Consider the following 27,008-nt stretch of genomic DNA (forward strand, 5'->3'; position numbering starts at 1 on the left):
TAAGCCGCAGGGTGCTTTCTGCAGCAGCAGCTCTAACAGGCAGCTGCATCTGTGGGCTTCTCCCAGGAGGGCAGGTTCCCTGGTGAAGCTCCTGAAGGACAGATAAGCACTGCATGGAGTCAGCAGAAGCAGAGAAGGGAGGAAGCCCTGGTGTCCAGGACCCACTTCCATTGCCCCTTTTACAGCCCAGCCCCACTTTCTTTTCCTGGCTGTGAAAGCAGAGCTTTCCTTTTGGAGTGCCTTGAGCTTCTTGTGAACTAGAACTGAAGTGCTGAGCTGGGAAAGCTGCTGGTTTCAGTGCTTCTCAGAATAGCAGCTCTATTTTTTTTTTTTTCCTTAAGCCTTATATATAAACTGCTGCTGTTGGGGGTTTTTATGACAAAGACAGCGAGTCCAGGAAATCAGCAGTGGTTTCTGTTATCTGGAGCACAACCATGTGAGAGAGGGAAAAGGGTGTCACACTCCAGGAGTCTGTTCATGGAAATTAGTATCTCACTGCTCTGCCCCTTGAGAGCTGGTTATTTATAACCCCTCACATCTCCTCCTGCTCCTTCCTGACACCAGCTTCAAAACGTGCTCGTGCTGGTAACCCCACAGCAGCAGCTCTACCTTCCCCCATTTCCATGTGTAATGCTTTACTCACCCATTGCAAGGCCAAACACCTTGGCTGCAGCAGCTCAGGGGTCTCCCACCTCCTAGCATGCTTTGTCCTGCCCTTATGGGTCTCAGGGAAGCAGCACCCAGAAATCACTGTGCAAACTGCAACAAAAGAAAATATGGACTTGCTGGAGCAGTCCTGTGCAGGGCCATGGAAATGATGCAGGGAATGGAGCATCTTAGTCATGAGAAGGGCTGAGTTGGGGCCTTTCATATTGGAGAAGAGAAAGCTGACCCAGGGACACCCGTGCGTGTCTGAGCTGCTCTTTTGTGCCCCCCACCCTCTTTTGCAACATTGCAATGGACGAAGCCTTCATCTGAATGGTTTGAAGCAAGTTTCTTCTAACAGAGTGCTGTGGCCAAAGCCCTCCAGCCTGCTTAGGGATCAGCCAGACTTTATCATTCCCCCAAGTGGAGCATCTCAATGCAACTGCCCTGGAAGAAGCAGCAGAGTGAGCAACATGCAAGAGCAGCAAAACATTCAGCTACTCAAATTGCTGCCACCACGGGGCCCCTCGGCTGCACTGCCTCCTCATCACAAAGTGACCCGGCTGTCCTGCCACAGCCCCCTACACACCCAAATCTCAGGGACCCAAACACTGCACAGGCAACACCTGCCACATTCCTGAGCAGTGACACTGGTTCTCCCCATCAAAGGCTTAAAAGCATTCCCCAGTGACCAAAAAAATGGAGACTATGAAGCACACGCCAAGATCTAGATGGAAGCCATGGAGCATGTGCATCGCTCGTGCTATCAGCAGGGAAGGGTGATCATTCCAGGAGTGCCTGCAGAGTTTGTGTGCTCACTGTCACCTCCTCCTGTACCTCAAGAAAAAACTGCAATGTTCATAGAACATGGGGAAAGGAGAGCTTAACTGGGAGTGCTGGGAAAAATCTATGCAATATGGATCAGCTCTTCACATGGGGGGATCAACAGCAGATTTGTGTCTCCGTGTGCTACTGTGAAAGCCTCCTGCCCATGCTGGACCTTGCCAGACCTCCAAGCCCAGCACCTTTCTATCTGGCAATCTCCAGCAGCTTAAGTGCCCAGAAAAGAGCCCAGGGATCAATGCCCTGGCTGCAGCCTGGCTCCTGCTTGCTCATTTTCACCCTGCTTCCAGCACTGCAGTGCTCCTCTCTGCTTCGTGCCCAGGGAGCTCAGCTCCCGGAATCCCAGAGTAGGGCTCTTTGAACTTCTGCCTTGGGGTTCTTCTGGATGAAGTACAGCTGGCACTTGGCTGCAAGTGCACTGATCCAAACTGGTCTCCAAAGCTGAGGGTGTATCTCATACGATAGAGCGAGCCAAACTAATGCTGCATATCCACAGCAAGAAGGAAATCTTCCCATCTCAAACCCTTCCTTCCTGCTTACGCAGTGCCATCTCCAGCACCCAGCGCACCCCTCCCTGAAGCAGCAGAGAACTGCCCCAGATGATTCAGCTGCCTCCAAAAATGCAATCATGAAGCACAACCCCCCTGGCCAAACAGGTCTCCCAGGCAGGAGGTTTGCCACGAACTCTGGCTCCCATTCTCCTGCTCTTCACCCCATCCTGTGATCCCTCCTTCTGCATCCTGCATCAAAGCAGGGACCTCCCTGCGCCCACCAGCACTGATTATCCCAACTCTGCCTTTGCTGGGACCCAGACTGAGGGAACACGAGGCAGAGCGAAGGACTCCAAGCACCTCTCCAATGTGCACAGCACAGCCTCTCTCTGCCTGGCACTCTGCTACTTTCACCAGCTTGTCCCTTACACAACAGATGCCTTCAGCAATCAGTGTTCCCAAAAAGGGCAATTGCATTTTAATCCCAACAACGGCAGCAGCGACTGTTTTCCCGACATCACATGTGCCAGTAGCTCCCGTGGATTTCAGTGGATTCTGGCCAAGAATACGCATTTTAAACTATTGCATCTTTACAGTTATTGCCAATTAATTGATAAAACTCACCTAGGCATCCAGCCCACTTTCTTTATGTAAGAAAAATATGCGTCTATGTGAACACTGGGCTTCCTGTGGCTGCATGCCCCCCTGCTTGGGGTGACCTGGGGCAGCTGGCACACATCCACAGTACTGCTCAAATCTGCTGCCTCGGCCCTATTGGTGACATGACAAGACTGCTAAAACCCAGGTAGCAGCACGCCAGTGCTTGGTGAGAGCTGTATAACTGTGGTTCTTTAACCATAAATATCAACCAGATGCATTCTTCTTTATTTTTGGGATCGGAGATAGGGCTGCCTGTAAGCATTACCATGAAAAGCAGGAGAATGGATGATGGAAGAATTCTTTTCTTTCTTCCTTCAAAACAAAACAAACGTGTTCGTGCCCTGGCTTGGAAGGAGGCTGCTCTGAAAACAGCTCCCCACTGCACAGCCCACGGAGCAGCTCCTGCAACGCCACTGCTCTGCTGGTGGGCACGGCGAGGCTGGAATCCAGCCATGTAAACACGCGGCTGCTCCCACGGGACACCGCCACGCTCCATCACCATGTGCTGCCAATTAGCTGACAACAACACCATTTGTTTTCAGGAATACTGAGCTGATGAGTAACAAAAATAGGAACCTGAGAAACAGGTCCCCGTGACCTGGATCCCAGGCAGCTCTCCCAGGACAGAACTTTCAGTGGCCCTGAGTCACGCACTCCTCCTCCCCCGCCACACCAAGCAGAGCAGCCGGGCACCCAACCCACCCACAAGCACCCAGCTACAAGCTCACATCTTCCCAGGGCTTCTCCCTCCTCCCCACACTCATCAGGGCCTGCGCTCAGATTGCTTAGTAGGCAAACAAGCACTCAGCCGAATGCCCTCCAGGGCATGAGAGGAGTGGAATGAGGCATGGAAGTATCATCATAGCATGAGGGTCTGCAAATACCTGGAGGAGCATCAACAGATGCTCATCCCATCTCTGCCATAGCCCACCCTGTGCCCATGAGCACTGGTTATCCCATCCTTTGCTGGGACCCAGACTGAAGGAGCACAACACAGAGCAAAGGTCTCGAAGCACCTCTCCAATGCACGCAGCACAGCGTGACAGGAGGTGGTTTCTCTCTCCAAAGCCACATCAACCCGAGGAAAACAGCCACTGCCTGTTGAAAAAGAGGTTGCATAACATGAAGGAAAGAGGAGGAAGATAAACAGCTCCTTCTGATGACAGGGCAAGAAACTCCAGCCTAAGCCCCCCAGAAAGCCACAGTGATGGCCATGGCTGCCCCATGCCTCCAAATGCACAACAGTGAAGCAGGTTCAGTGAAGCAGAGAAACTGGCAGCACAGTGCAGTGCCACACAGGCACCAAGAGATAATGAGAAATAACCTCAGGATCCCTGACTGTGCCATGCAGAGTGAGGAGAGCCCCACCAAATGGGAGGGGAAGCCCACTGCCAGAGGCCAGATTCCAACAGGGTGCTGCTGGGAGCAATGGGCAGAGGGCTTTCAAGAAGACGTGGCTGTGCAATGGGAGCCCTGACTTAACAGGCAAACTGCCAGAGAAATTGCTGCTATGTGCTTCCAACCCTGCCTGAGGGAGATCCCAGTGACCAGGACACCCAACGAGGCCCCATGGCAGCACCCAGCAGCAGTCAGACCTTGGGTTTCTTAAGCTGACACTGACCTACAGGTTTCAGGCATGAGAGAGGAGCTCTCTTTCAGCTTGGCTGGTGCAGGGAAGGGAATGCACTTGGTAGTGGGCAGGGCAGCCATGGGGGTGCTGAGGGAGCCATGCAAGAGCAGCCCCACATTGTTACACAAGGGCAGCACATCCACTACAAGGACTTGTTGGGGCACTGGGGTCCAGCCCATGGAGCACAGACAGCAGGCTGAAAACCACAGGCACAGAGCAGGGAGCAGCCAGGGGAGAGCAGGCAAGAGAAAGCAATGGGGGAAGCTCGTGTCTCAGTCGTGTGCTTCTCAACCAAAGTCCAAAGCAGGAGGCGCTTGCAAAGGACACTGGAAAGATTCCAGTGATGTTATCTGCCCCCACAGAACATGATTAGCCCAGAGGGAAGGGAAAAAAAAAGTTGTTTACAAGCAGGGCTGGCAGCTCAGTGGCTGGAGCGCACCGACGCCAAGCTCAGCTGTTGGCCTGGCTACATCTGCACCTTTGGAACCTGAACCTAACCCTAACCCTTCAGCATGTAGACGCTGGGGAGAGGGAATTTTGGGTTGCTGTTCATAGAATGACTTGGGTCGGAAGAGACCTCAAGGATCATCAAGCTCCAAGCCCTGCCGCAGGCAGGGCTGCCAAGCTCCATATCTAATACTAGACCAGGCTGCCCAGGGCCCCATCCAGCCTGGCCTTGAACAGCCCCAAGGACCTCCTGTTCAGTGCCACCAGACCATGGCTGCCCAGAGCCCCAGTGAGGAGATGCGCTGTGCTCTCTTGGAATCTCCACTTCTCTGAATTGAAATCCAAGTGGTTTTTAGACGCTCATGTTCTTTCAGAGTGGATCCATCTGCAGTTTGGGATGCAGGGTTTGCTCAGTTCATGCACATTCCCCATGTCCTGCCCGGGGAAATGGTTCTTGTCTCCTCACTTGTCCACCTGGAGACAAGAAATAGCCCTGGTAACAGGTGTTTAAAATAAGCTGTTGTTGGCCAGTATTTTCCTCTGTCAGAGTCTCCTATGAGACACAAGAGCTACAGCCCACGTCAAAGAGCCTAATATTAATTGAACTTCTAAATTCTGGCTTGTTGGCATCATTATTTAAATCCACACAGGAAGAACTCCATGGGAATTTGCTCCTGGTTCAGTGTTTATAGCACCACTGTTTCTGTTGGACTTCACATCTTCAAAATAGAGTTTCTCAAACCATTGCAACTGTCCTTCCAAACAGATCCTGCACAGTGCTGGGAGAAGGTGGAATCCCCAGAGACCCAACAGGGTGCAGTGGTGTGAGGACAGCTGCACACTCACAGCTGCATTAGAGAAGCACGGCACATGCAATGCCTGCCTCGTCTAACAGCCAACCCTCCTGCATACAAAGTGACCTATTCTGCACCTCAGGGAATTCAGTGCTTGCTTTAGTGATTCAGATCTGGCTTTGTCCAACCCAAGATCTTTCCCAAATGCCACAGTCAACCAGCCAAGCCTCAAGCTGCTTTGCCTATGGGAGCTGCTGCAAGGCAAGAGAGTGCAAGAGGAGAGCCATGCTGATGCCTGGCATCTTGTGCCCTTTAGGGAAAAACAGTTCTTCTGGAGTCCTTTGTGATTCAGATGAGGATTTAAGCTGTGGAGGTGATTTATACACACTGCTGCCCCACATCTGCCCACAGCCACGGACCCATTGGCAGCTGCAGCTGATGATCTCAATGCGGGTCACAGCTCTGTGGACTTCCACCCTTCCACTCCACATCTCTACTCTCAGCCTTTGTCCTTCAGTGAGTGTGGGGCTACAAAGGGATTTGTGGGTGTCCATCCCTCATAGACAAGCCTTTCTCTTAATAGGTGATATTTCTAATGGCTTTAATATTTTGGAACATGCAGGAGCTCTACAGGGCCAAGCATGGAGTCAGAACCCAATCCAGGACATTTTGAATCATGAGATTCCTCAGATCCTGTTTACACCCCAATATGTGGCTCACATGGCTACTTGAGTTGTTCTGCAGTCTCCCTGGGAAGCTGAATTACATCCCATAGCAGCTGGGTGGGTTTAAGATGAAGTGAATAGTGGGAATTGCTTGGTCAGAGGAATAACCCCTGCCTTGTCCCCATCCATCAGTACCTTTTACATCCCATGGTGCTCTGCCTGTGTGCTCCCACCTCTTGTCCCCATGGGTTTGGGAACATGCAGACTTTAGCACAGTGATATCACTGGAGCTGTGCAGTCAGTGCATGATGGATAAAATGTGAGGAGGGGACACCTATAAGCAACAGCACAAGTAACACTACACTGTGTTAGAGTAGGGTAGGCACTGTGTAGTGTAGAGTAGGCTGCAGGCATTCTCTTAGGAGGGAAAAGAAAAGGCTTGCAGTGTTCTGGTGCTCAGGTTGCTGAGTTGATGAATTTACATGGGTGCCTTGACCTGGGACACAAACACAGGTGGTGCTTCCAGATCCCGAAGTCATGCAGAGCCAAACCAGTGCCTCCAGAGCAGCAATCTCATTAATTCCCAGGCACGAAGCACGAAAATCCCCTCCCTCTTCATGCCGGCTAATCTCACTTCTCCTTCGGGAAGGAGAAACCAGATCAGCAACTCATCCAGCCTGAAAATAATGCAGCCAGAAACAGAGCTGTTTTGGCTGGGGTCAGCTCTCTGATCCGTCCAGTTATGTTACACCCTGGATGTTGCAGCAGAATCACCCGCTCTCGAGAGCAGTGCTGATGGCACCAGGCAGGCAGGCTGGGGAAGTCCTGCATCAGGAAGCTGTGAGTGACATCACTGGAGGTGGCCTCTGTGGTGACTTAGGGCAGTGGTGGCCAACCAACAGCCCCCAAGGGCCAGAGCTGATGCGCAAACATTTATCTGCTTTCCCAGAAAGGTCCCACTGTGTCCATGGGCTGATTGATGGGTCTGTGCACACATCTCCCTGCCCAGTACCCCTCCTCTTCCTGCAGGGACTCAGTTCTTCAAACACCGCAGGTTATGCAGGTGAAAAACGACAAGACAACATAGGGCAGATCAGAGAGCTGACCCCAGCCAGAACTGCATCCCTGGCTGAATGATGCTCAGGATGGATGAGTTGCTGATCTGCTTTCTGCTTCCCAAAGGAGAAGGGAGTTAAGCTAGTGTGAAGAGGGAGGAGATTTTCTCTCTCATCTGCCAGCTTGTTTGCAAAGTGAATGAGCCATTCGCCACCCCGGGGGTCTTCTGCAGCTTAATCACGGAGAGCCCCTTCTCCCTGCTGCACTCAGGAGTTCCTGCCCTACACGGAACTCACACTGTGCACCACTCCTTTGGCTGAGGGAGGATTTCACACCTGGAAAACCCTGCAGAGGTGAAGGCAGACACTCCCCTCCTATCTGCTCCTCAGCTGGGTGTGCACTGCAGACAAACTCTCCTTCAGGTGGGTATATGTGCACAGCACATGTTTGTGAGCGCTAAAAAATGCATTTGTGAAAATCTCCAGCGTTAAAAAACAATCATTATATAATTACATTAAACAATTAAACAACTGATTCATCGGCTATAGGCTCACCAGCAACACCTGAAACTCATCCCAGGCACTTAACGAGGCAGAAGGTGACACAAACAAAAGCAGCTCTCAGAACATCCTGGAGGTCAATGCCCTGAGCTTTGTCGGTGCCTTTCTGATGGGAAGGTGCTTTCTGCTCCTGGCTGCTCGCCCCTGAGAGCATTACCTGCTGCTTTAAGGTGTTCAGAGATGTCCCACAGAAGGCACCCCTCGGGTCAGTGCTATGAGCTGCTCCCCCGCTGTGCCCAATTTCAGCCCCTTTGTGATAGTTGATGTTTGGGCCTTATTTCTGAAGTAACGCAGTTAAAAACAAACAACTCTGGCAACCTTTGAAACACTCTGTAGGCACTTCCTCCTCCTCAGCGGGGTCTGTGAGCAAGAGGGTTATGCACGAAGACATAAATGCTGTCTAGTTCCATGCAACTGCCTGCTCTGAGTCTGCAGAGAAGAGCTGTTATTATCAGAGCTGTGATCTGTAATGCTGAAGTTAAAGGCTGCACAGGAAAGCACACACACACAAAGGTGGAAAGGAGCTGGGGAAGCAAGTTTAACTTTGCCATTACCTGCCTTCCAAGTGGGTAACCATGCAGTGCTAATGCCTTCAGAAAGAAATCTCTTGGTTCCATCAGAACAACAACAACAAAAAATAAAAATAAAAAATAAAAATGAAGGGGAAAAATCACCACTGTGCTTTTGTGCACCATGGGGAAGAATCAGGTCCTGCAGGGAGCAACAGTGTTGCTGAGGTCTCTGTCCACAGTAACATTACCTGGCTAGAGCCCTGCACAGAAGCAGGTGGGTTGCACTGGGACACAGTGAGCAAAACTGCATGCACAGAGTAAAGACGCTGCTGCAGGAAGAGTTATACCAGCAAATCTCTGCTTGGAACAGCTACCAGCTGTGCTGAGACAACATCAGTTCATCCCTGCTGGGAGGGCACTGCTGGCAGAGGAATGAAGGCATTTACCTGGTGCCATTGTGGGAGCAGCCTCATTCATGTTGCTGGTGAGCGTTCTCTGTGCAGGAGCATCTCATTGCTGCCCATGCTGCAAGCACTGCAGGCAAGCAAAGGCCCTTCTTGTGGTGGACCCTGCTCATAGGGAATGGGCTGTAGCACTCTGGCAGCACTCAACAAACTGCTGCATGCATGTCCTTCAGTATGAGCAAGAAATCCAACACGGCCACCACAGTGTGATGGGGTGCAAAGGCTTTGTCAGGGCAACAGCGGAGAAGAGGAAGACAAAGGTGGTTGACTCCCCCAGAGAGCTGATGTGACGCTGTCTGCAGTATGAGGGGTGAATGATATCCCTGCTCAGGAGGCAGGAGGGGGGCCATACCAAATAATGTAAGAGAACATAATGCATGGAAGTGCAGCTCCAAATTAGTGCTTCACATGAAGGCACCACCATTCCCCGCTTGCATGGACTAGGAAACAGCCTGTCAGTAGTTCCCCAGCATCGCCGGCCCACCCTTACAAGAGCCCCCGAGTCCCAGGAGAGTCGGTACGACACAGCGTGCTGCGGGGCTGCTCTGCCCCCCAAGCCTGCCCAAGGAGTCAGCGCCTCGGATCCGGGAAGGGAACCTGGTGGGGATACGCCAACTTCATCGCGCCCCGTGCTGGAGGGATCCGGCCCTCCTCACACCGTAACAGTGACATATCGTGACAACGGAGAGCCCCATCTGCCGCCGTGCTGCTGCGCCGTGCCGGGACGGAGCCGCCAAGCCGGTCATTGGGCCGGGCGTTGTGCTGTCGGGGGCCGGGCGGCACCGGGCCGCGCCTCCAATGGGTGTTGGGGGCCGGGCTGCGCGTCCCGCCCTGCCCGCTCCTCTATAACTACCGGGAGCTGCGCGCCCCGCACAGAGCTGAGCTGAGCGGTGCCGCGGTGTCGGTGCTCGGAGCCGCTGGAGCCCCGGATCGGTGCGTACCGCGCGGGCACAGCCGGGCTCCCCGCCGCGATCCCGGGGCGGTGCGGAGGGGCGCCGCGGTTCGAGTCGCGCTGGGCTGCACCGGCCGGCGGCGGGCGGGCGGGCTGGAACTCGGCTCTGCGGGAGGCTGCAGCGCTGCGCCTTTCACCGGGGCGAAGTTGCGGGGCGCTCTTCAGTAGAAGCCGCCTCGGACGGGAGCGGGAAGCGGGGCTGGTCCGGGAGCCTTTCCCTGAGCCGCGTGTCGCCTTGCAGGGGCCGGAGCTATGGCTGAACATATGATGATGTCCATGAGCCACGGTGGCACCGGGCTGCAGAGCTACCGGATGGGTGTGAGTGGGCTGCAGGGACCGCCGCAGCATGGGCAGCACGTGCTGAGGACTCTACCTGCGGCGGGTCAGATGATGCCGTACGGAGGGGCTGGAATGGATGGTGCGATGAGGCCCAGACCCAACCTCAGCGGGCAGATGAGCCACCACCAGATGCAGAACGCGATGATGTTCAACGGCCCAAGTCAGCAGCAGCAGCAGTACATGGGGCCGGTGGGCACCCAGCAGCTCATGGCTAGTATGCACCTACAAAAACTCAACACCCAGTACCAGGGTCACCCGCTGGGCATGAGCAGCGGGCCCATGGGAGCTGGTGCTCAGCAGTACAGAGTGGGGCCCAGCCAGCACCCGGGCATGCAGCACATGCCCTCCCCGGCTCTGACCTTGAACGTTATGGACACTGATCTCATAGATGAGGAGGTTTTGACGTCCCTTGTCCTGGAACTGGGGTTGGACCGGATTCAGGAGCTGCCAGAGCTGTTCTTGGGACAGAACGAGTTCGACTTCATTTCAGACTTTGTTAGCAAACAGCAACCCAGTGCCATCAGCTGTTGAGGGGCTTTGAGCTCCTCCTTGTGTCGTAGTGGTTTTGAGTTTGTTTCTAACTTCCTTCTCCACCTGCCATCCTCCTCCCTTCCCCTGCCTTCCCTGTCCTGGATTCCTAACCTCCCTAAAGAGACAATCATCGGACACTGGCTTGCAATGGATTGCTTTTCTCTTCTGTGTGGTTTTTCATTTGGGAGTTCATGGGGTGGGAACCACGCGTACCCCAAACAGAGCAGATCAAGAGCTCTTGCTGTAGAGCTGCCTCTAAATGGCATTAACAGGATTTCTGGCTTAAATGGAAGTAATGGACTTACGACTTTCCACAACCAGGCTCTGAGCACAGGGAGCCACGGGCAGCTGGCAGCCCTGCCGGGAGCTGGATTTGCTCAAGGATTCTGCGGTGCCAGCAAAGTTAAAGGATCCCCAGAGAGAGGATTGTCTCCCCGCTGCATGGTTTGAACCAGTTTGCCCTTGCAAACATGGGTGGGGTTAGATTATTTCTTGGGACTTTCTGCTGTGACAGTGAATAGGTTTTCAGCCTTGTCTGTTCAGCTCAGAAAGGGGCTCTTCCCCTCCAGCAGGCTTTTTTTTTTTTTCCTCCTGAACTGACTGAGCAAAATAAACTATGCCTTGGGGAAGGGTGTGCATAGGTGCCTAAATGTTCATCCCTGTGGAACTATGGGTCTCCAACATGTACAATTAGCAATCGACTGTAAAATTTACTCACTGTTTAGAGGCTAATTCAGGCACGAGGCTTAAAGCTGCAGTCTAGCTCCACTTTTTTCCACCTCTGAAACCAAATAAAGACCGTGCAACTGTATATTCCAGAGCTAATCTTATTTATTTTTCCTATGATTATTTATTTGCAAAGGGCTCCTTTTGTTATTTGGCTTTGGGACTGCTGGGAAGGATGCATGGAGAGTACTGCAGCTTTAAGACGCTGGCTTCAGGAAAAAGAAAGCCCGGGATAGTTTTCAAGCTGCGTTTCAGATGATCGCTGCAACCCAAGGCCTTTGTGCTGAGCACACAGGGCTGTGTAAATCTAACACCCTCGGAAAGCGATAAAGATGACTCGATTCCCAATTCCCTTCCTCGGGGAAGGTTAAATGTAAAAGCTGGTGGGGTTTTGTTTCCTCCGCTGTCTCGTTTCCAGGCACTGTGGAAAGCTGCTGGTATCTCCTAGTTGCTGCTGCCCTCTGCTGCTGACAGCTGCTGACAACGACCAAGAGAGAATGTACAGCTGAATTTGCAAATAAAAACTGAAACGTCTGCGGTGTGCGTTTGTGTAGTGCTGTCTCTGGCATGGGTGCAGTGTGGAGCACTGGGAAGAAGTGGGTTTTTTTTGCTGCTGTTGGTGAGTCCCATCACCCCCAACCTGATGCCCAGATTGTAAGGATTGTGTTTAGAGCTTAAGGCTTGGAATAAGTCAATCCTGATGGATTGGGAATGTGATCCATCATCGATCCTCATAGCGTGGCTGGGAAGGTGAGGTGCTCTCTGTGTTGAGGTTGATGTCTTATGGATGGTGGCTGCTGCTGCCTGATGTGTGGGGGCTCCTTACTCTTCTTGCAGACCCATCAGCTGAGTTACAGCTGCACTGAGACCTGTGCTGCTTTTTGAGCCGTAAAGGTTCTAACATCAAGATGGCCTTTGGGATTTCCTTCTTTCCCAGAGCTGAGATTTTTCTTTCTGTATGGTTCCTACAAGTCCTCTTGCACTGCAGGAATATTCCCAAGCGTCTCTCTGTTGCCCTGCAGCAATGGAGCTGTGGGTGCTGCTATTCAAGTGGCTGAATAACTTTGGCCACGCTTTGGATCACCTGTTGGTGTCACCTGGCCTTGTTCCTTGTGCAGCTTTAGAGCAAGTGTGCAAGTCCTGTCCTTGCAGAAAGCCTTTGGTGATTGTGCCTTTGCAATCTGGAGAGGTGATCAAAACGTGCATGGCACAGCTGGTGTTGCAGGGCTGAGAGTTCCATTTGAGCTGCCTGCTTGGGGGCAATGGGCTGTCAAAGACCTGCAAGAGCATTGCTTTCTCTGCAGAGGTTGTAGTTAAGCAGCTAGAAGTTGGCAGCTGGATTCATTCCTCAGATTAGAAGAGCTGAACCTAAAATAAACAGGCCTGTTACAGGCTGTTGGTTGTGGCTGCAGGGGGAGCAGGCAGTGTGATGCACCGTTGTGGCCAGTAGTGTCACAGCTACAAAGCAGGGAACCACGTCCACCCTGCAGCTGCAGGATTATCAACTTCAGCATGTTTTTTAAGTGGTGCCCGAGGAACAGGAACACATTGCTCTGTAGGAAGCACTTGGCATTTGATGCAGTTCGGACAAAGGAACACGTCTGCATGTGCTCTTGGCTCTGTCCGTAAGTCCTGCTGGCAGGTGGTGCATGCAGGGTCGTGGTGCTTTAAGCTGGAGCACAGGAGCTGAGAATGCCAGCGCTGTGAAGGCACTGCGGGGTCCCAGTCAGCACTGTCTTGGGAATTTGTCCCTGCAGGCTCAGCTGAGTGAATTCCAGTGTCAGCTTTTTCATCTCTACGTTTCCCTGGAAGATACCACTGAGGTCAGCTGTTTGATTCCCAGATAACTCAGGCCAAAGCCACGATGGTTTCTGCTAGCGATGCACTGCTTGTGGCGAGGTGAGCCTAAACTCTGCTTTGCACGGTGAGCTGAACCTGACCTCTTCTCCCAGCAGCAGGGTGTTTCTCCAAAGCCTCAGTGTCAGCAGGGAGCTGACATGGAGCACTGCAAACCATTGCTGAGCAACAGTGCCATGACAGTTTGGGAGCTCCAAGGACAGAAGCAGCCTCAATGCAGGATGTGCTCTTCAAACCTGGAGCTGCATGGTGCATCAAATGATGCTGGGAAGCACCCCTACAGGAGTCCCTCGTCTTTGCTGGGGTAGAAGGAAGATTCTCCCATCCCACTGCCTGCTCTGATGGGGTGGCTGGGGCACTCCTGGTCCCCTGACCTCCGCTGGGCTCTCTGTTATGATCCAAATAGGTTTTGTAATCATACTTGTAAAGACCAGGCCTGGAGGCAGGGAGCGTGTGTGTGAAAGTACAGAAAGAAAAGGCATTTCTGTACATCTCTGTCTCAGCCCACGTGTCTGCAGGACGATGAAGCTTGCAGATAACACTCAGTGATTCAGAGTAGCAGAGAACTGGGGAAAGATCTGTGAATAGTGAGTGATGGAATGAGCAATGACTGGTAAATATCAGGTGGCTGCAGTAGATTTGACCTTTCTGACTTCAGCTGCAGCCACTCAGCAGAGATCTTTGTGTCATAATGAATAGTTGTATGAAAAATCTTAGCTTGTTGTTCAGCAGAAGACAGAAGAGCAAAGGGAAAGTTAGAAAACATTAGGAGAGACTTAGAAAGCAGAAGGCAGCAATGAGTGCCCTGCAGTAAATACAGAATTCAGTCGCATCCTGTGTACTGCCTGTGCTGGTGAACTGTCCCAGATGCTCACCTGCTTATCACACAAATTATACTAAGAGAAACTGTAGAAAAAAGGGCAGTGTGTGAAGCAGAGAAATGTTTCTCAAGAGAAATGATAAAATAGAGTACGGCCATCCGGTCAGGAAGTAAAATTCTGGGTAGCAAAGATTTGTAAAACAAATAAAAGGGAAGGGGAATAAGGTGTGATTTTTCCCCAGGTGTAATGGAAGGTGTCTGCTGATCCCTGCAGCTTCAGGTCCCAAAAGAGACAAAGTCCCATTTGCTGTCAAAGGGACTGAGAACACCAGATGAGAACTGCTGGGGAAGGTCAAGCCAAAAGCCCATCTGGCCTTATGAGCTCTCTTGGAGCAGGTAGAGGGGACACCTGAGCAATGAGGTGGTTGGATGTGGTCCTTACGATGCTCCTTCCCAGCTTTTGGAAAGTAGTGGTCCAAGGAGCTCCTGTGCCACAGGTTATCCCTACCATGAAGGATACCCAGCTGGGGTCCTACCTACCCTACATTCACAGTTTAATTCATGGACACATTCAGCAATGCCTCGTGCCATCAAAATGCAGAGAGCTGTGAAGATGTAAGAAAGCTCTTTGTAAGATGCTTAAGCTCTGCAAACTCCTCTTCATTTTAAACCTGCCACTGACTCACTCTGTTGGGCGTCCCCTCATTCCCAATCATTCCATACTCATCTCCTCCACACCAGTAATGATTTTATATCTTCTGTCATGTTCCTCCCAGAGCCACCCCCCATTCAAGACTCACTTCATCTTGTAGATTATCTTCATCACCTTTTTCTGTCCTGTTTTACCAGATGGGGGAAGAAACAGAGGTACTTTAAGCCATAGATGTGTCACGTATTTCTCCAGTGCTATAATTAGGACTGGCTGTTCTATTTTCCACTTATTCATCACAGAGCTACAGAAAGATTTGGACTGAAAGGGACCTATGGAGGTCACTGTTTAATCTCCTGCTCCAACTGGCTTCAGAGATAGGGCAGATTGCTCAGGGCCTTATCCAGCCAAATTCTGAAAACCTCACAGAATGGCATTTCTCCACATCCTTGTTTCAGTGCTGCACTGCTCTCATTTCTTCCCCACTTTCTCCCATTTCAGTTGCTTGCTGGTTGACACAAGCACTGACCTGGCCTGTACACACAGACTCCGAAGGATAATATTGCATTTGTAGCAACTTCTGCATGGTATGATTCTCTCTCCTTTGAGCTCTACCAGCCAAGGAGATGGAGGATGACCACCTCTGCATGTTAAGAAAGGTGCAATCATTGCCCAGTCAACAGCAAATGTCATTCTCTGTTGACAGCTGTGGCAAGAGCTGCAGCCCCAGCCCTATCCTTCACATCCTGAGCAGTGGGACAGGAGATCTTTGGCTGTAGCAGAGGGTGCTGGAGGGTTTTGTGGCTTCTTCTGTAACAGCCAAATCTTTGGGAAAGGGGGGATTGGGGTTTTACAGGAAGTGACCATCAGGCCAGAGTGTTTCTGGACCTCCTCCTTAAATATTTAGAACAAAAAGCCACGTGTCTGCTGCACTGCAGTGCGGTGCTGGTGTGACCTTTGCAGCAAAGTAGGGTGAGGAAGGGGAGCTGACACACATCTTTGATGCAGTACCGTAAGCATCCCCATTCCAACCAGGACTTGGGACAAAGTAGGATGCCTGCCATGGCTCATCTTCATGTCCATCTGGATCCACAGGAGCCAGCTGAGGGTTCAGGGTCAGCACATATGTACATGGAAAAGAGTCTGAAAGCACCAGCTGCTGGCTTGCTGACTCAATGTTTTCTTTCTCTTTTGGGTCAGCATCTTTGCTTACTCTCTGAACTGTGGGGAAGGGGTTGCAGTCAAGAAGAGCAGTGCAGAAGTGTTGTGCTGTGCACCTCTGCCCTGGGCCAGGCACGCAGGCTGTGGTCTCATGCACATGCTGCTGTGGAGCATGCATGGGGAATGGTTCCATTTTTCTTTCACTAAAGAAGCATGAATTCCCAGGAGCTTCTACATGATTGGGAATTAAGGAAAGCAGCTCTTTGCCAAATCCAAGTGATGTTCCAGATCCAACAGACTCAAGCCCATAGCTTTGCAAGCAACTGCTTTTGCAAGCATCTAATCCCAACCCGACTCCTAATTCAGCCAATGTGCTGAAGGAGGGGGAGAGAAGAGGGTATGTGCACCCCAGGTCTCTGGTCAAACACTGGGTTACTCTGCGGTCCATCTCTCAGCAGTATTTGTAAGATGAAGGTCCCTTCTGGGGTATGTAGTAGGTTATGGCACATTACAACACCGATAACTTTCAGATGCTGGTTTCAGAGTGCCGTTAGGTTGCTTCATAATTGCTACACCAAGGTATGGACCAAGTCCTGCTTTTCCTGTTTCAACTGTAAATGCAAAAGACGGTTACAGGGCATTATAGCAAACTGAGAGAGGTTTTGGCAAGCCAGCCAAGTCCCGTTTTCAGTTGTGTTTGTGTAGCTCAGAAGCACTGAGACCTTTCAGTGCAAAGAGGGCCACGTTGCATCCTGCAGCCTCCGGATGGAAGATAATTTCCTTTCCAGATTTGCCAGAAATATCCCCGAGTTCACATTTCCAGGGAATTCTACAAGTTCAGCCTGCTCCAAAAGTCTGTGTCTTATTTGTGGCCTGTGAAGCACAGCGTGGGTGAGGAGACCTCAGTTCATCAGCTTTCTTGTCTTTTCCCGCTCCATTCTGCGAGCAGTGCCAAGAGCAAGCTGTGTTTGCAAAGGGGACACAGTTAGGTCAGGGAAGGAGCAGTAGTTTTAATAATTAAACAGTCTTCCTCAGTGTTTCTGATGAAAAGAGGAGGAAGAAGAGGAGCTCAGCAATGCCTCACAGAGCTGCTGATCTGCTGGAGGGGCACAGGGAAAGGTAGGCAGTGTTGCCCTACGTGGTGAAATCCTCAGAAAGCATCTCACGGAGGTGAGATTTGAAGGTGCCTATTTGCCTCCTGTGATAGGAAAGCAAAGCAAGCCTTGGGGACTGTGTGCTACACACCCCAGAGCAGACAAATGCCACCCCAAGTGTGTGCATGCAGCAAATGCTGCACAGTGTTCAGTGGCTTGAAAAGAAACTGCTAGAAACCACTGCTGAATCCTGCCCATACACCCCGAGGAGCCCTTGTGCAAACACAACTGTTGCATTTGTTAAAGGCACGACTGCCACAGATGCCTGATTTCTCCTGCAAAACTTCTGCCACAATCCAGGGCTGTGAACATCAACTGCACAGCTGAAGTGTTTAAGGCTGCTTCAGGTTGGAGGATTGTATTCCCAAAGAGTTTTTAAAAGCTGTCAGTGCTGCAGGGTGTCCCAGCAGATGGGCTGCATGATCTGCTCTATTCACTTCAGTCTGAAGGACCTGGGGTGAATTCAAGGCAAGGAAAGTCAAGTTTATAAATAGCCCATTTCAGGAAAAGGCACTTTCCGTTCTTGTGTCAGTACATGGCAAAGAATAAAGAACATTCAGAGCTGAAAAAGCCCTTCTCAATTTTTCAGCATGTTAACCTCTGCATCTGCTTCAGTGTGCTCAGCTCCCAGGGCCTGGAAGGGTGGCAGGCAGGGGACACAGCTTTCTATCCTGCAGCTTGACATGGCCAGCAGGCAGAGAGGAGGCTCCTTGTAGTACGATGCTCCTTGCAGCATGATGCTCCTTGATGCACGATGCTCCTTGCAGCATGATGCTCCTTGATGCACAACGCTCCTTTGCAGCACGGTGCTCCATCAGCTCCTTCATTTCTGCACTCCAGATCGAAGTTACATGAGAACTCTGAAGAACTTGAGCATGCTGGAGGAGCGCTGCAGTGCAAGGCAATGGCCTTGCATTAAAAGACCTTCCTATGCTTTCACAGATCACTGGAACTCAGGCTAAAGTATACAACATTGCAGGAATAAGAAAGAAAAAAAGAAAAGAGAGGTAAATCCTCTGTCATAGTGTAAGAGTGGCAACAAGACAGCTAGGAGAAAAGGGCTGGATCCTGCAGCTCTTGCTCCAAGCACAGCAGCTCGGTGCAGGAGCACCACATAGCACCAGCACACAAGGACCCGATGTAAACCCCAGGCATCTTGCAGGCTACTGGGTTAAAGAGGCTGTTTCAGAAGACCTGTCCCTTTCTGCAGGGCAGCTCTGGCACTCGGGGTCACCCAGAAGGCCCACGGGGCGCTGCTGCCTCCCGGTGGCCCCGGCGAGCAGCACAGCCCAGTCCAGCAGCAGCGCTGGGCGAACTGGGAGGCTGGGTGAGCGTCGTGGGGCACCTCCGGGCAGTTTGCTCCTGGAGCAAGGCTGGATTGATTTAGCAGTTAACATTCATGCCTGCTGTTGATGGAAGCTCTTTGTACTTAGAGAGTGAACGAGCATCCATCAGGAAGCTCGAGCCGTGCTCCCTTCCACCATGGATCATCAGTCCATGTGTGCAGTGAAATCTCATGACCCAGAGATTCCCTTTGTCATTTCCATTTTTATTGGTTCTCCCACCCCCCAAAAATAATAATAATAAAAAAACCAACCCTATTTCTGGGTGCAGAAAAGCACCCAAAGAAGATGCTGGTCCTTTCAGGCAATGCAATGCGTAAATTATCAGGCCAGAAATTTACACAACAAAACGTCTCCAAGGGGCAGGCTGGTTGTCTGTTGCTCCTTCAGGGCTGGCACTGACAAATCAGGACAAAAGAGCAGCAAGAGAAAGATCACTTTTTCTCCTTGATGAGAGCACCTTGTTCATCAGAGGACAGAGGGAGTGTGGGGTTTTATAACAACAAATGCACCTCACTGAAATGGAAGCTCTTTCAGAAGAGCAGCTCACCCAGGAGAGCAGCTGTACAGCTGAACTATTGCAGTGTGGTTACGAAGTCACACAGCCGAGATAGAAACCTGGATTCTTATTGTGACCTGGTACCGTAAGATGGTCCATCAGGAAACTCACTAAGCCTCCAGTTGGAGACATTCTTTACCAGCAGCGCTGGAAGCACAGAGGTAAATCCTCCTGCCATGCAAAGCTGACACAAAAGACCTTCAGTTTATACACATTTCTTGTGTGACACGTGCTGAAGTTTCTCAGTGTCTTACATATTCAGTGACTGGTTCCAAGCAGGACCTCCTGTTTCCGTGGTACAAAGGCTCAGCAGAACTTCCTTATCTCCACAGTTCAGAGACACAGCTTTGTTATCTAAACAAACTGCAGAGCAGGGCTATCCATCGATGAACACTAGCAAGCTTAACAATGTTGTTACAACTGATAACACGTCCATAGAAAATACATATAATATAATCTTTCACAGTATTGGTTCTTTCCTTCAGACTTTGTTTTTATGTCTTGACAACAGTTTGCTTTGTTGGTGTATCTAAAAGACAACACATCAGCACAAGTTACTGCAATCCAACACCTTCATACTTGTTCCTCTTTGATTTACTTTCTTAAAACTTTCTTAGGAATGTAATTCAGCAGATCTGGGGAGGATCGTAAAATCAGAGAATGGCCTGGGTTGAAAAGGATCACAATTATCTCCAGCTCCAACCCCCTGCTGTGTGCAGGTCGCCAACCAGCAGCCCAGGCTGCCCAGAGCCACATCCAGCCTGGCCTTGAATGCCTGCAGGAATGGGGATCCACAGCCTCCTTGGGCAACCTGTGCCAGTGCCTCACTGGATGATTTTATGATGATTTTATCTTCTACTTCTCCTGGAATGCGTTCTATTTCACATCAGTCTGCGTCACAAACAGGTTCAGTGTGGGAAGTGACCGAGCTGCGCTGTGTCCCATCCATGCCTGTGCTTTGTGAGGAGCCCCGTTTGCCCACAGTCTTAACATGACGTTGATCCATTATGGATCCCCTTCACAGCGCTCACGGTACAGCAGTGGACGCACCAACAGACACACAGACGCCCAAATAAAGCACTGGCCCGCACCAAATCAAAACTGAACGGCTTCACCAAAGTGCCGAAAGCCCCGAATTGCCTCCAAAATATCTCCCAAACCACCCCGTACCCGCGGGGCTGTGAGCACGCCAGAAATGGCTGCGATGCTGCCTCCCCGCAGCCAATCACAGCACGTGTTCCACCTACTGACAGCCTGGAAAACCAATAGCCGCCAAGCTTTCACTTTTAGCTTGCGGAGTGGCCAATGGGGAAAGGCAAACAGCAGCGAAGCCGGCGTGAGGAGCACTCCCATAGGGCGGGACCAGGCGGGAATCGAAACAGAAACTGTCAGAAGCTCTGTGGCACCCATGGAGCAGCCGCTGCTGTTAGCAGCTGCGGACGGGCCGGGAGGGAGCATACGGCTCTCCCCCCGGGGTCTGGAGGCTCTGCGGGCCCTGCCCGCTCCCCTGCACGTGGTGGCGGCGCTGGGGCCGCCCGACGGGGGCTCCGTGTTCCTCATGGAGCAGCTGTCGGGATCGGGCTGCGGTAAGGGAGTGGAAGCCGGGAGGAGGGGAGAGGGGACCCTAAAGGGGGTCGGCGGAGATCTGACCCCGCCCTCTCCGCCCCATCCCCTCCGCTGCCCTACAGGCTTCCCCGGCAGCCCCGGGCTGTGGATGTGGAGATGCCCGCACCCCGAGTGGCCCGACCGTGAACTGCTGCTGCTGCACGCCGGAGGATTCCTCGGGGGAGAGGAACCGGAGGTAACTAGCGGGGTCCGGGGTGGGGCGGCCCCGATCCGCCGTCCCACTGAGCGACCCCCAATTCCCGCCCCTAATTCCTCCCCCCTCGCAGGATGGCGCCGGGCTGCGGCTCTTCATGCTGCAGCTGCTGCTGGGCAGCGTGCTGGTTTATGGCAGTGGTGACGGCAATGGTGACGCACAGGAACAGCTCGAGCTCCTCACGTATCCTATGTTCGGGGTGTGGTCCTTTTCCCCCTTTAGGTCTTTCTTGTTTGTTTTCCTGTTTTCCTTCACTACGCAGCTACGCCCAGAAGTTGCCACACCATCTGCGCCTGCTGGAGGAGGAGGAGGATGAAGAAGATGAAGACCATCTGCTGCGCTTCGTGCTGCCACCCTTCGTCTGGAGCCTGTGCAGCACAGCCCAGGCACCCAAGGATGAGGAGTTGTTGGGGGATGAGGACCACAAGCTGGAGCCAGCCCTGCGCAGCCCCCCAGGTGCGCTGTGTCCCCAATTGCCATGTCCCCAGCCCCCATGTCTCTGCATCCCTAGATCCTCACAGCCACCTCTTCCACTCCTGTCCCCATGTCACCCAACTGTCTCTTTGTCCCGACAGGCCCTGTGGCACGCTGTGTCCTGACACTGTTCCCTGAGCAGAAGCTGTTCTGTGTGTCCGAAAGCAGTGCCGAGGGCCTGACCCAGCTCTGCACCCACCTGCTGGGCTGTGATCCCAAAACAGAGCCTGGAGGGGCAGAAGTGGGCGGTGCCTGTGAGTGGAGGTTCTCAGGGTTTATGGGGGTGATACTGTGGGACCCCCTCTAAGGATGCCATGTTCCCAGACCTGGCAGCGCTGGCAGAGCGAGTGGTGGATGCAATGCAAGAGGATGCAGTGCTGCGGATTGGGCGGCTCTGCCAGGAGGCCAAGGAGATGGCACAGCAGGTAGATGGGGGCACAGAGATACCATGGTGTCCCCATGTCCCCACACCACATTGTCTCCATGTTCCCATGTCCTAACACCGTGTTGTCTCTGTGTTCCTACACTGTGCTGTCCCTACACAGGAGACTGGTGACAACTGGCCCACAGCCACCAACTTTTGGCAAGATGACACTTTCCTGAGGAACACTGACAACAGTGACACCATCCCACAACAGGATGACATCCCCCAGGCCAGCACCTCTCCACGACATGATGACACCGATGGTGACACCACCCAACAGCAGGAGGATGCGGCCTGGGTGGAAGCACCATCCCCCCACCCACTGTCCCCGATGCCAGCCCCACTTTGCCTAGTGTACAACGGTGACAGTAACAAACTGTCACTCAACCCCAGCGCACTGGCAGTGCTACGTGGTATCACCCAGCCCGTGGTGGTTGTGGCCATTGCTGGGCCCTACCGCACTGGCAAGTCTTTCTTGATGAACCGGCTGGCACAGCGGCGTACTGGTGAGCTGGTGCAGGGGAACCACATCCATGTGGGGCATGTTTGGGGGCACTTGGGGGATTTCTGATGGTTTCACTGCCCACAGGTTTCCCGTTGGGCCCCACAGTGCGGGCGGAGACCAAGGGCATCTGGATGTGGTGCCTGCCGCACCCACGCCAGCATGGTGTGGCACTGGTGCTGCTGGATACCGAGGGGCTGGGAGATCCCCACAAGGTGGGTGCCAGGGGTAAGCAGCCCCAGGCCCTCTCACAGCCTCCTGGACCCTCCTAAACGCAACTGTGTGTGCAGGGTGACAACAGCAATGACGCCTGGATCTTCTCACTGGCAGTGCTGTTGTCCAGCACCCTGGTGTACAACAGCATGGGCACTATCAACCAGCAGGCGCTGGATCAGCTGCGGTATGGGGATGAGCGGGAGGGTAGTGACAGTGTTCCCATGGTGGTGACAGCGCTGACATGGTGATAACACTGACATGGGTCTTGCAGGCTGGTGACAGAGCTGACGAATCACATACGCGTGAGGGTGGAGAATGAAGATCCAGCAACTGAGTTCAGCCGCGTCTTCCCCAGCTTCGTCTGGGCCGTGCGTGACTTCACACTGCAGCTGCGGGAGGGCGAGCGTGTGATGACTGAGGATGAGTACCTGAAGGATGCACTGCTCTTAAAGTCCGGTACGGCCATCACCATGTGTCACCATATGTCCCTACGGGTGGTGGCACCGTGCTGATGTTGGCAATGCAGGGAATGGGCGCGTGGTGCAGGAGCACAATGAGTTGCGGCGCTGCCTGTGCGCCTTCTTCATAAACCGCAAGCTGTTTGTGCTGGAGAGACCGACGGATGATGCAAACCTGGCACGACTGGAGGAGATACGGGAGGATGAACTGCAGCCACGCTTCCGGCAACAGGCAGCTGCCTTCTGCCAGCACATCTGGGAGAAGGCGCCGGTGAAGGAGTTGCCAGGCGGGCGCCGGGTGATGGGCACCAGTGAGTGGCGGTGGCATGAGGATGGTGTGGCACACGGGGGATGTGTGTGGGTGTGATGCGTCTCAGTGATGGTGTCTCCCACAGTGCTGGCTTCCCTGGTGGAGAAATATGTGGCTACCATTGTGAAAGGTAAAGTGCCTTGTGTGGAGAGCGCAGTGACAGCACTGGCAAGGACCGAGAACACCGCGGCAGTGGCAGCAGCAGTGGCTGAGTATCAGAAGGGCATGGAGCAGGACCTGGTGCTGCCCACGGACTCGCGTGCCACTTTGGTGGATGTGCACCGGCGCTGGGAGCGCCGTGCTGTCACCCTCTTCCTGTCCCGTGCCTTTGCTGACAATGAGCGCACCTACCAATGTCAGCTGATGGTGAGTCACTGTCACGCCGTGGGGTTCTGGGGGCAATTTCTCTTCGATTCAGACCTGTTTTGTGGTGCAGCGAGAGCTGGAGGCGGCCAAGGAGGAGTTCTGCTGGCGCAATGAGGAGGCATCGGAGCAGCGTTGTCGGGCGGTGCTGCGGGAGCTGTGGCAGGACGTGGAGCACCGTCTGCAGTGTGGGGACTATACAGCACCAGGCGGAGCACAGCTGTTCCAGGATGATCTGTGCCACGTCCTGGATAAGTACCAGTGGTGGCCTGAGAAGGGTGTTAAGGTGAGTGGGGTGTGATGGAGCCTGGTGTGGCGATGCAGGCGGTGCCTCATAGTTGTACCATCAGGCGGATGCAGTGCTGGACGTGTTCCTGCAAGATCGTGAGCCACTGGCACAGGCGCTGCATGCGGCCGATGCACGCATGATGATGATGGAGTGGCAGAAGGAGGCAGCAGCAGCCAAGGAAGCAGCAGCCAGGGAGGCAGAGGCAGAGTGCCTGAAGGAGCAGCAACGCAGCCTGGAGGAGCACTGCAGGCAGCTGCAGCAGCAACTGCTGGAGGAGCAGCGCCTGCGGCTGAAGGAGCAAAACCGCCTGCTGGAGTGCTACCTGAAGGTGAGCGCTGTGACAGCTTTGTGTGGTGGAACCAGCATGTTGTGGCTGTGCCATGGATGATGGTGTTGTGCAATGGTACCAGCAAACGTTGTGGCTGTATTGTGGCGTTGTGCAGTGGTACCAACAGCACTCTCTGTCCCACAGGAACATCAGGTACTGATGGAGGAGGGTTACAAGCATGATGCAGAGAAAATGCAGCTGCAGATCAAGAGGCTGAGGGAGGAGAAGCAGAGCACTGAAAACCACACATGGATCATCTCGGCTGTAGACCTCCTGGTCAGCGTGGCTTCGCTCTTCCTGCCCGGCGTGGTCAGCAAGGCAGCGGACATTGTAGGCAAGCTGATGAAGCGCATGCTGTAACCCAGTCACCTGTCTCTGTGACCTGGCTTCAGCTGAGATGGCGTTGAATTTTCCTTCATTGTGTTTATGCTGTGTTTGGGCTTTAGGAGAAAAACAGTACTGATAATGGACTGATGTTTTAGCTATTGCTGAGCAGTGTTATACAGAGCCAAGGACATTTCAGTTTCTCAGTTTCTCCTACTGCCCTGCCAGTGAGGAGGGCTGTGGGGGATGCAAGGAGTTGGGAGGGGACAGAACTGAGATACCTAACCTGAACTGGCCAAAGGAATATTCAGTATGATATGACCCTGATAATTGCTAATTATTATGGCATTTTTTTTGCACAGATATTTCAGTGTTTTCTTGGAACTATATCATTTAGCACTTGATATTTATGTGTCAGTCGAGTTGTTTACCATCTCCAGGAATTGCATTGAAGTTGTCATTTTGCTGTGCTTTGTGATTTTGGCTTTCAGTATGATAAAACTGCTGACTGGGAACTAATCTGGTGTTTGTGCTCAACGCTGTAGTGATCTTTGTACTTTAGGACCTGTATCTTGGATGCTATGAGTAATTACGCTTTGCTCTGTCTCCTTGTGGCACCAGGCTACAGAGGGAATAAGGGAGGACACTTTCCACCCACTGACCAAAGGAATATTCCATTCCATAGGACACTGTACAGAAGGACAGCTTGAAAAAGTGAGAGGGTTTGTCAGGTGGGCTGCTGCTGCTTGGGGACTGGCTGGAAAACAGTCAGGGCGCTGACCCTCAACCCCACGGCACTGCAGGAGGTGCTCCAGCCCCCGGTGATGGTGGCCGTCAGGAGCCCTATCACAGTGGCAAATGATGAAACACCTGGCCAACCTCAACCAGGGCTCCCTATCCGTTCTGGGAACCTTCTGGGGCATTCTGTGGATTTCTGATGGCTGGCCCCCAAAAACAGAGCTGCGGGTGCAGGGCAACAGCCACAATGATGCCTGGATCTTCGTGCTGGCATTGCTGCTCCCCAGCACCTGGTGTACAACAGCCTGGGCATCACTGAGCAGCTGGGCAGGAGCAGCTGCAGTATCCTGCAGGGACTGGAATGGAAGTGGGGGAATTGTGGTGAAACTGGGAGATTTATGGCAAAGAGGGACTTGGGGCAAAGCTGGGGGATTTGGGATGAAACAGGATTTGGGGTGACAGGGAACTTGGGGCAAACTGCAGGATTCAAAGTAAAGCTAGGATTTGGGCAACCGAGTATTTGAAGTGAAGCTGTGGGACTTGGGCCTTGCAGGAGTTGGGATGCAACGGAGAGATTTGGGATAAAACTGAAGGATTTGGCCAATGTGAGACTTGGGGTAAAACTGTGGGGTTTGGGTAATGCAGGATTTATGGCAAAGTTGTAGGATTTAGAGCAACATGGGACTTGAGTTGAAGCTGTGGGATCTGAGGTGAAAGGGGGGATTTGAGGAAATGCTGAATTTGGGGTGAAGCTGTGGGATTTGAGCAAAATGAGATTTGGGGGATCTTGTATTTAGAGGGAATGCAGACTTAGTGGGGTAATAGGGAATTTAGGGTGAAGATGTAGGGTTTGGGAGATGTTGAATTTGGGGGCAGGATGCAGAACTGGATTTGGGGTGAAAGTGTGGGACACAGGAATCAGGGTGTAAAGGGGGGTACAAGATACAGAGTACAGCTGGGCACTGTAGGGGGGATGGGTATAAGGGGAGGATGCAGGATTTGGGGGACGCAGAATTCAGGGCTCACCCCCATGTGCTCTGTGGGGGATGCTGTGGGCTTTGTGGATCCTTGCAGGGACTGTGCATTCATGCTCTTCTTTCCAGCTTCATGTGGGCAGTATGAGACTTCATCCTAGTCCCAAATGTGGGTGTACCAATCTCACCCTGGGGTGAGGATATAATGACAAAAGGACAGCAATGGGTCATTTTTCAAGCAGGAAGAATAGGCAAAAACAGTTTGAACCAATTTCAGCTGTTTCATCACTGAGGAAGGGTCACCATGCAGGGTGCTGGAGTCATGGACACAGAAAAAGAGAACATCTGTTAAATCAGAAACCAAAGGGGGGTCCATGGGAAGGAGTAAATTCACATGTTGCAGATCTGCTAGCTTTGAATTTAGATTCTGACTGATGGGAACTGGGGGTGGCCTCCAAAGAGTCCCCAGCAGAACCTCTGGTCACAATAAAGTGGGGAAAGAACACAAATTCAAGACAGAAACCAATCAGAAGAGACTGATTAGGTGTCCTTAAAAAATCCTGTGCCCAAATATGGAGAAGGTGAGTAATGGGACACCTCTCCAAACAATCACCAAAGACTCTTGTTCAGATACAGAAGATTAAAATACGTAATTGGTACTTGGATAATTTTATGAATATATAATAGGTAGGTATGACTATAAGGAGAAACCAGTGTGAAGACTTGGTGAGCACGATTTGTGGGGGTTTCTCTCCTTATGCTGCATGCAGAATAAAGCAATGTCTCCTCTCTAAACATTTCTCTTTTTTAATGTGTTTTGGGACATTTTATGCGGGCATTGTCACGAGGAGAGGGTGAGAGAGCTGGGGCTGCTCAGCCTGGAGAAGTGGAGGAGCAGGGAGATCTTATTAATGACCATAAATGCCTGCAG

At 52.4% G+C, this 27,008-nt stretch overlaps 2 protein-coding genes across 2 annotated transcripts; both read left to right on the forward strand.

Annotated features, from left to right (window-relative positions):
* Window positions 1-9,605: 9,605 nt before the first annotated feature.
* Window positions 9,606-11,849, forward strand: CITED4 (Cbp/p300 interacting transactivator with Glu/Asp rich carboxy-terminal domain 4). The gene is made up of 2 exons (XM_048968955.1): window positions 9,606-9,700; window positions 9,961-11,849. Exon 2 carries the CDS (start codon window positions 9,972-9,974, stop codon window positions 10,587-10,589), a length of 618 nt encoding a protein of 205 aa, XP_048824912.1. The 5' UTR covers window positions 9,606-9,700; window positions 9,961-9,971; the 3' UTR covers window positions 10,590-11,849.
* An 8,389-nt stretch (window positions 11,850-20,238) lies between these two features.
* On the forward strand, window positions 20,239-26,789 carry LOC125703865 (guanylate-binding protein 1-like). The gene is made up of 15 exons (XM_048968929.1): window positions 20,239-20,444; window positions 20,547-20,659; window positions 20,751-20,860; window positions 20,940-21,133; window positions 21,253-21,405; window positions 21,476-21,576; window positions 21,697-22,081; window positions 22,165-22,292; window positions 22,368-22,477; window positions 22,565-22,749; window positions 22,820-23,062; window positions 23,147-23,427; window positions 23,498-23,710; window positions 23,775-24,041; window positions 24,186-26,789. Exons 1-15 carry the CDS (start codon window positions 20,267-20,269, stop codon window positions 24,399-24,401), a joined length of 2,877 nt encoding a protein of 958 aa, XP_048824886.1. The 5' UTR covers window positions 20,239-20,266; the 3' UTR covers window positions 24,402-26,789.
* The last annotated feature ends 219 nt before the right edge of the window (window positions 26,790-27,008 follow it).

Source organism: Lagopus muta, chromosome 23, assembly GCF_023343835.1.
Source record: "Lagopus muta isolate bLagMut1 chromosome 23, bLagMut1 primary, whole genome shotgun sequence".
In the NCBI taxonomy this organism is placed as follows: domain Eukaryota; kingdom Metazoa; phylum Chordata; class Aves; order Galliformes; family Phasianidae; genus Lagopus; species Lagopus muta.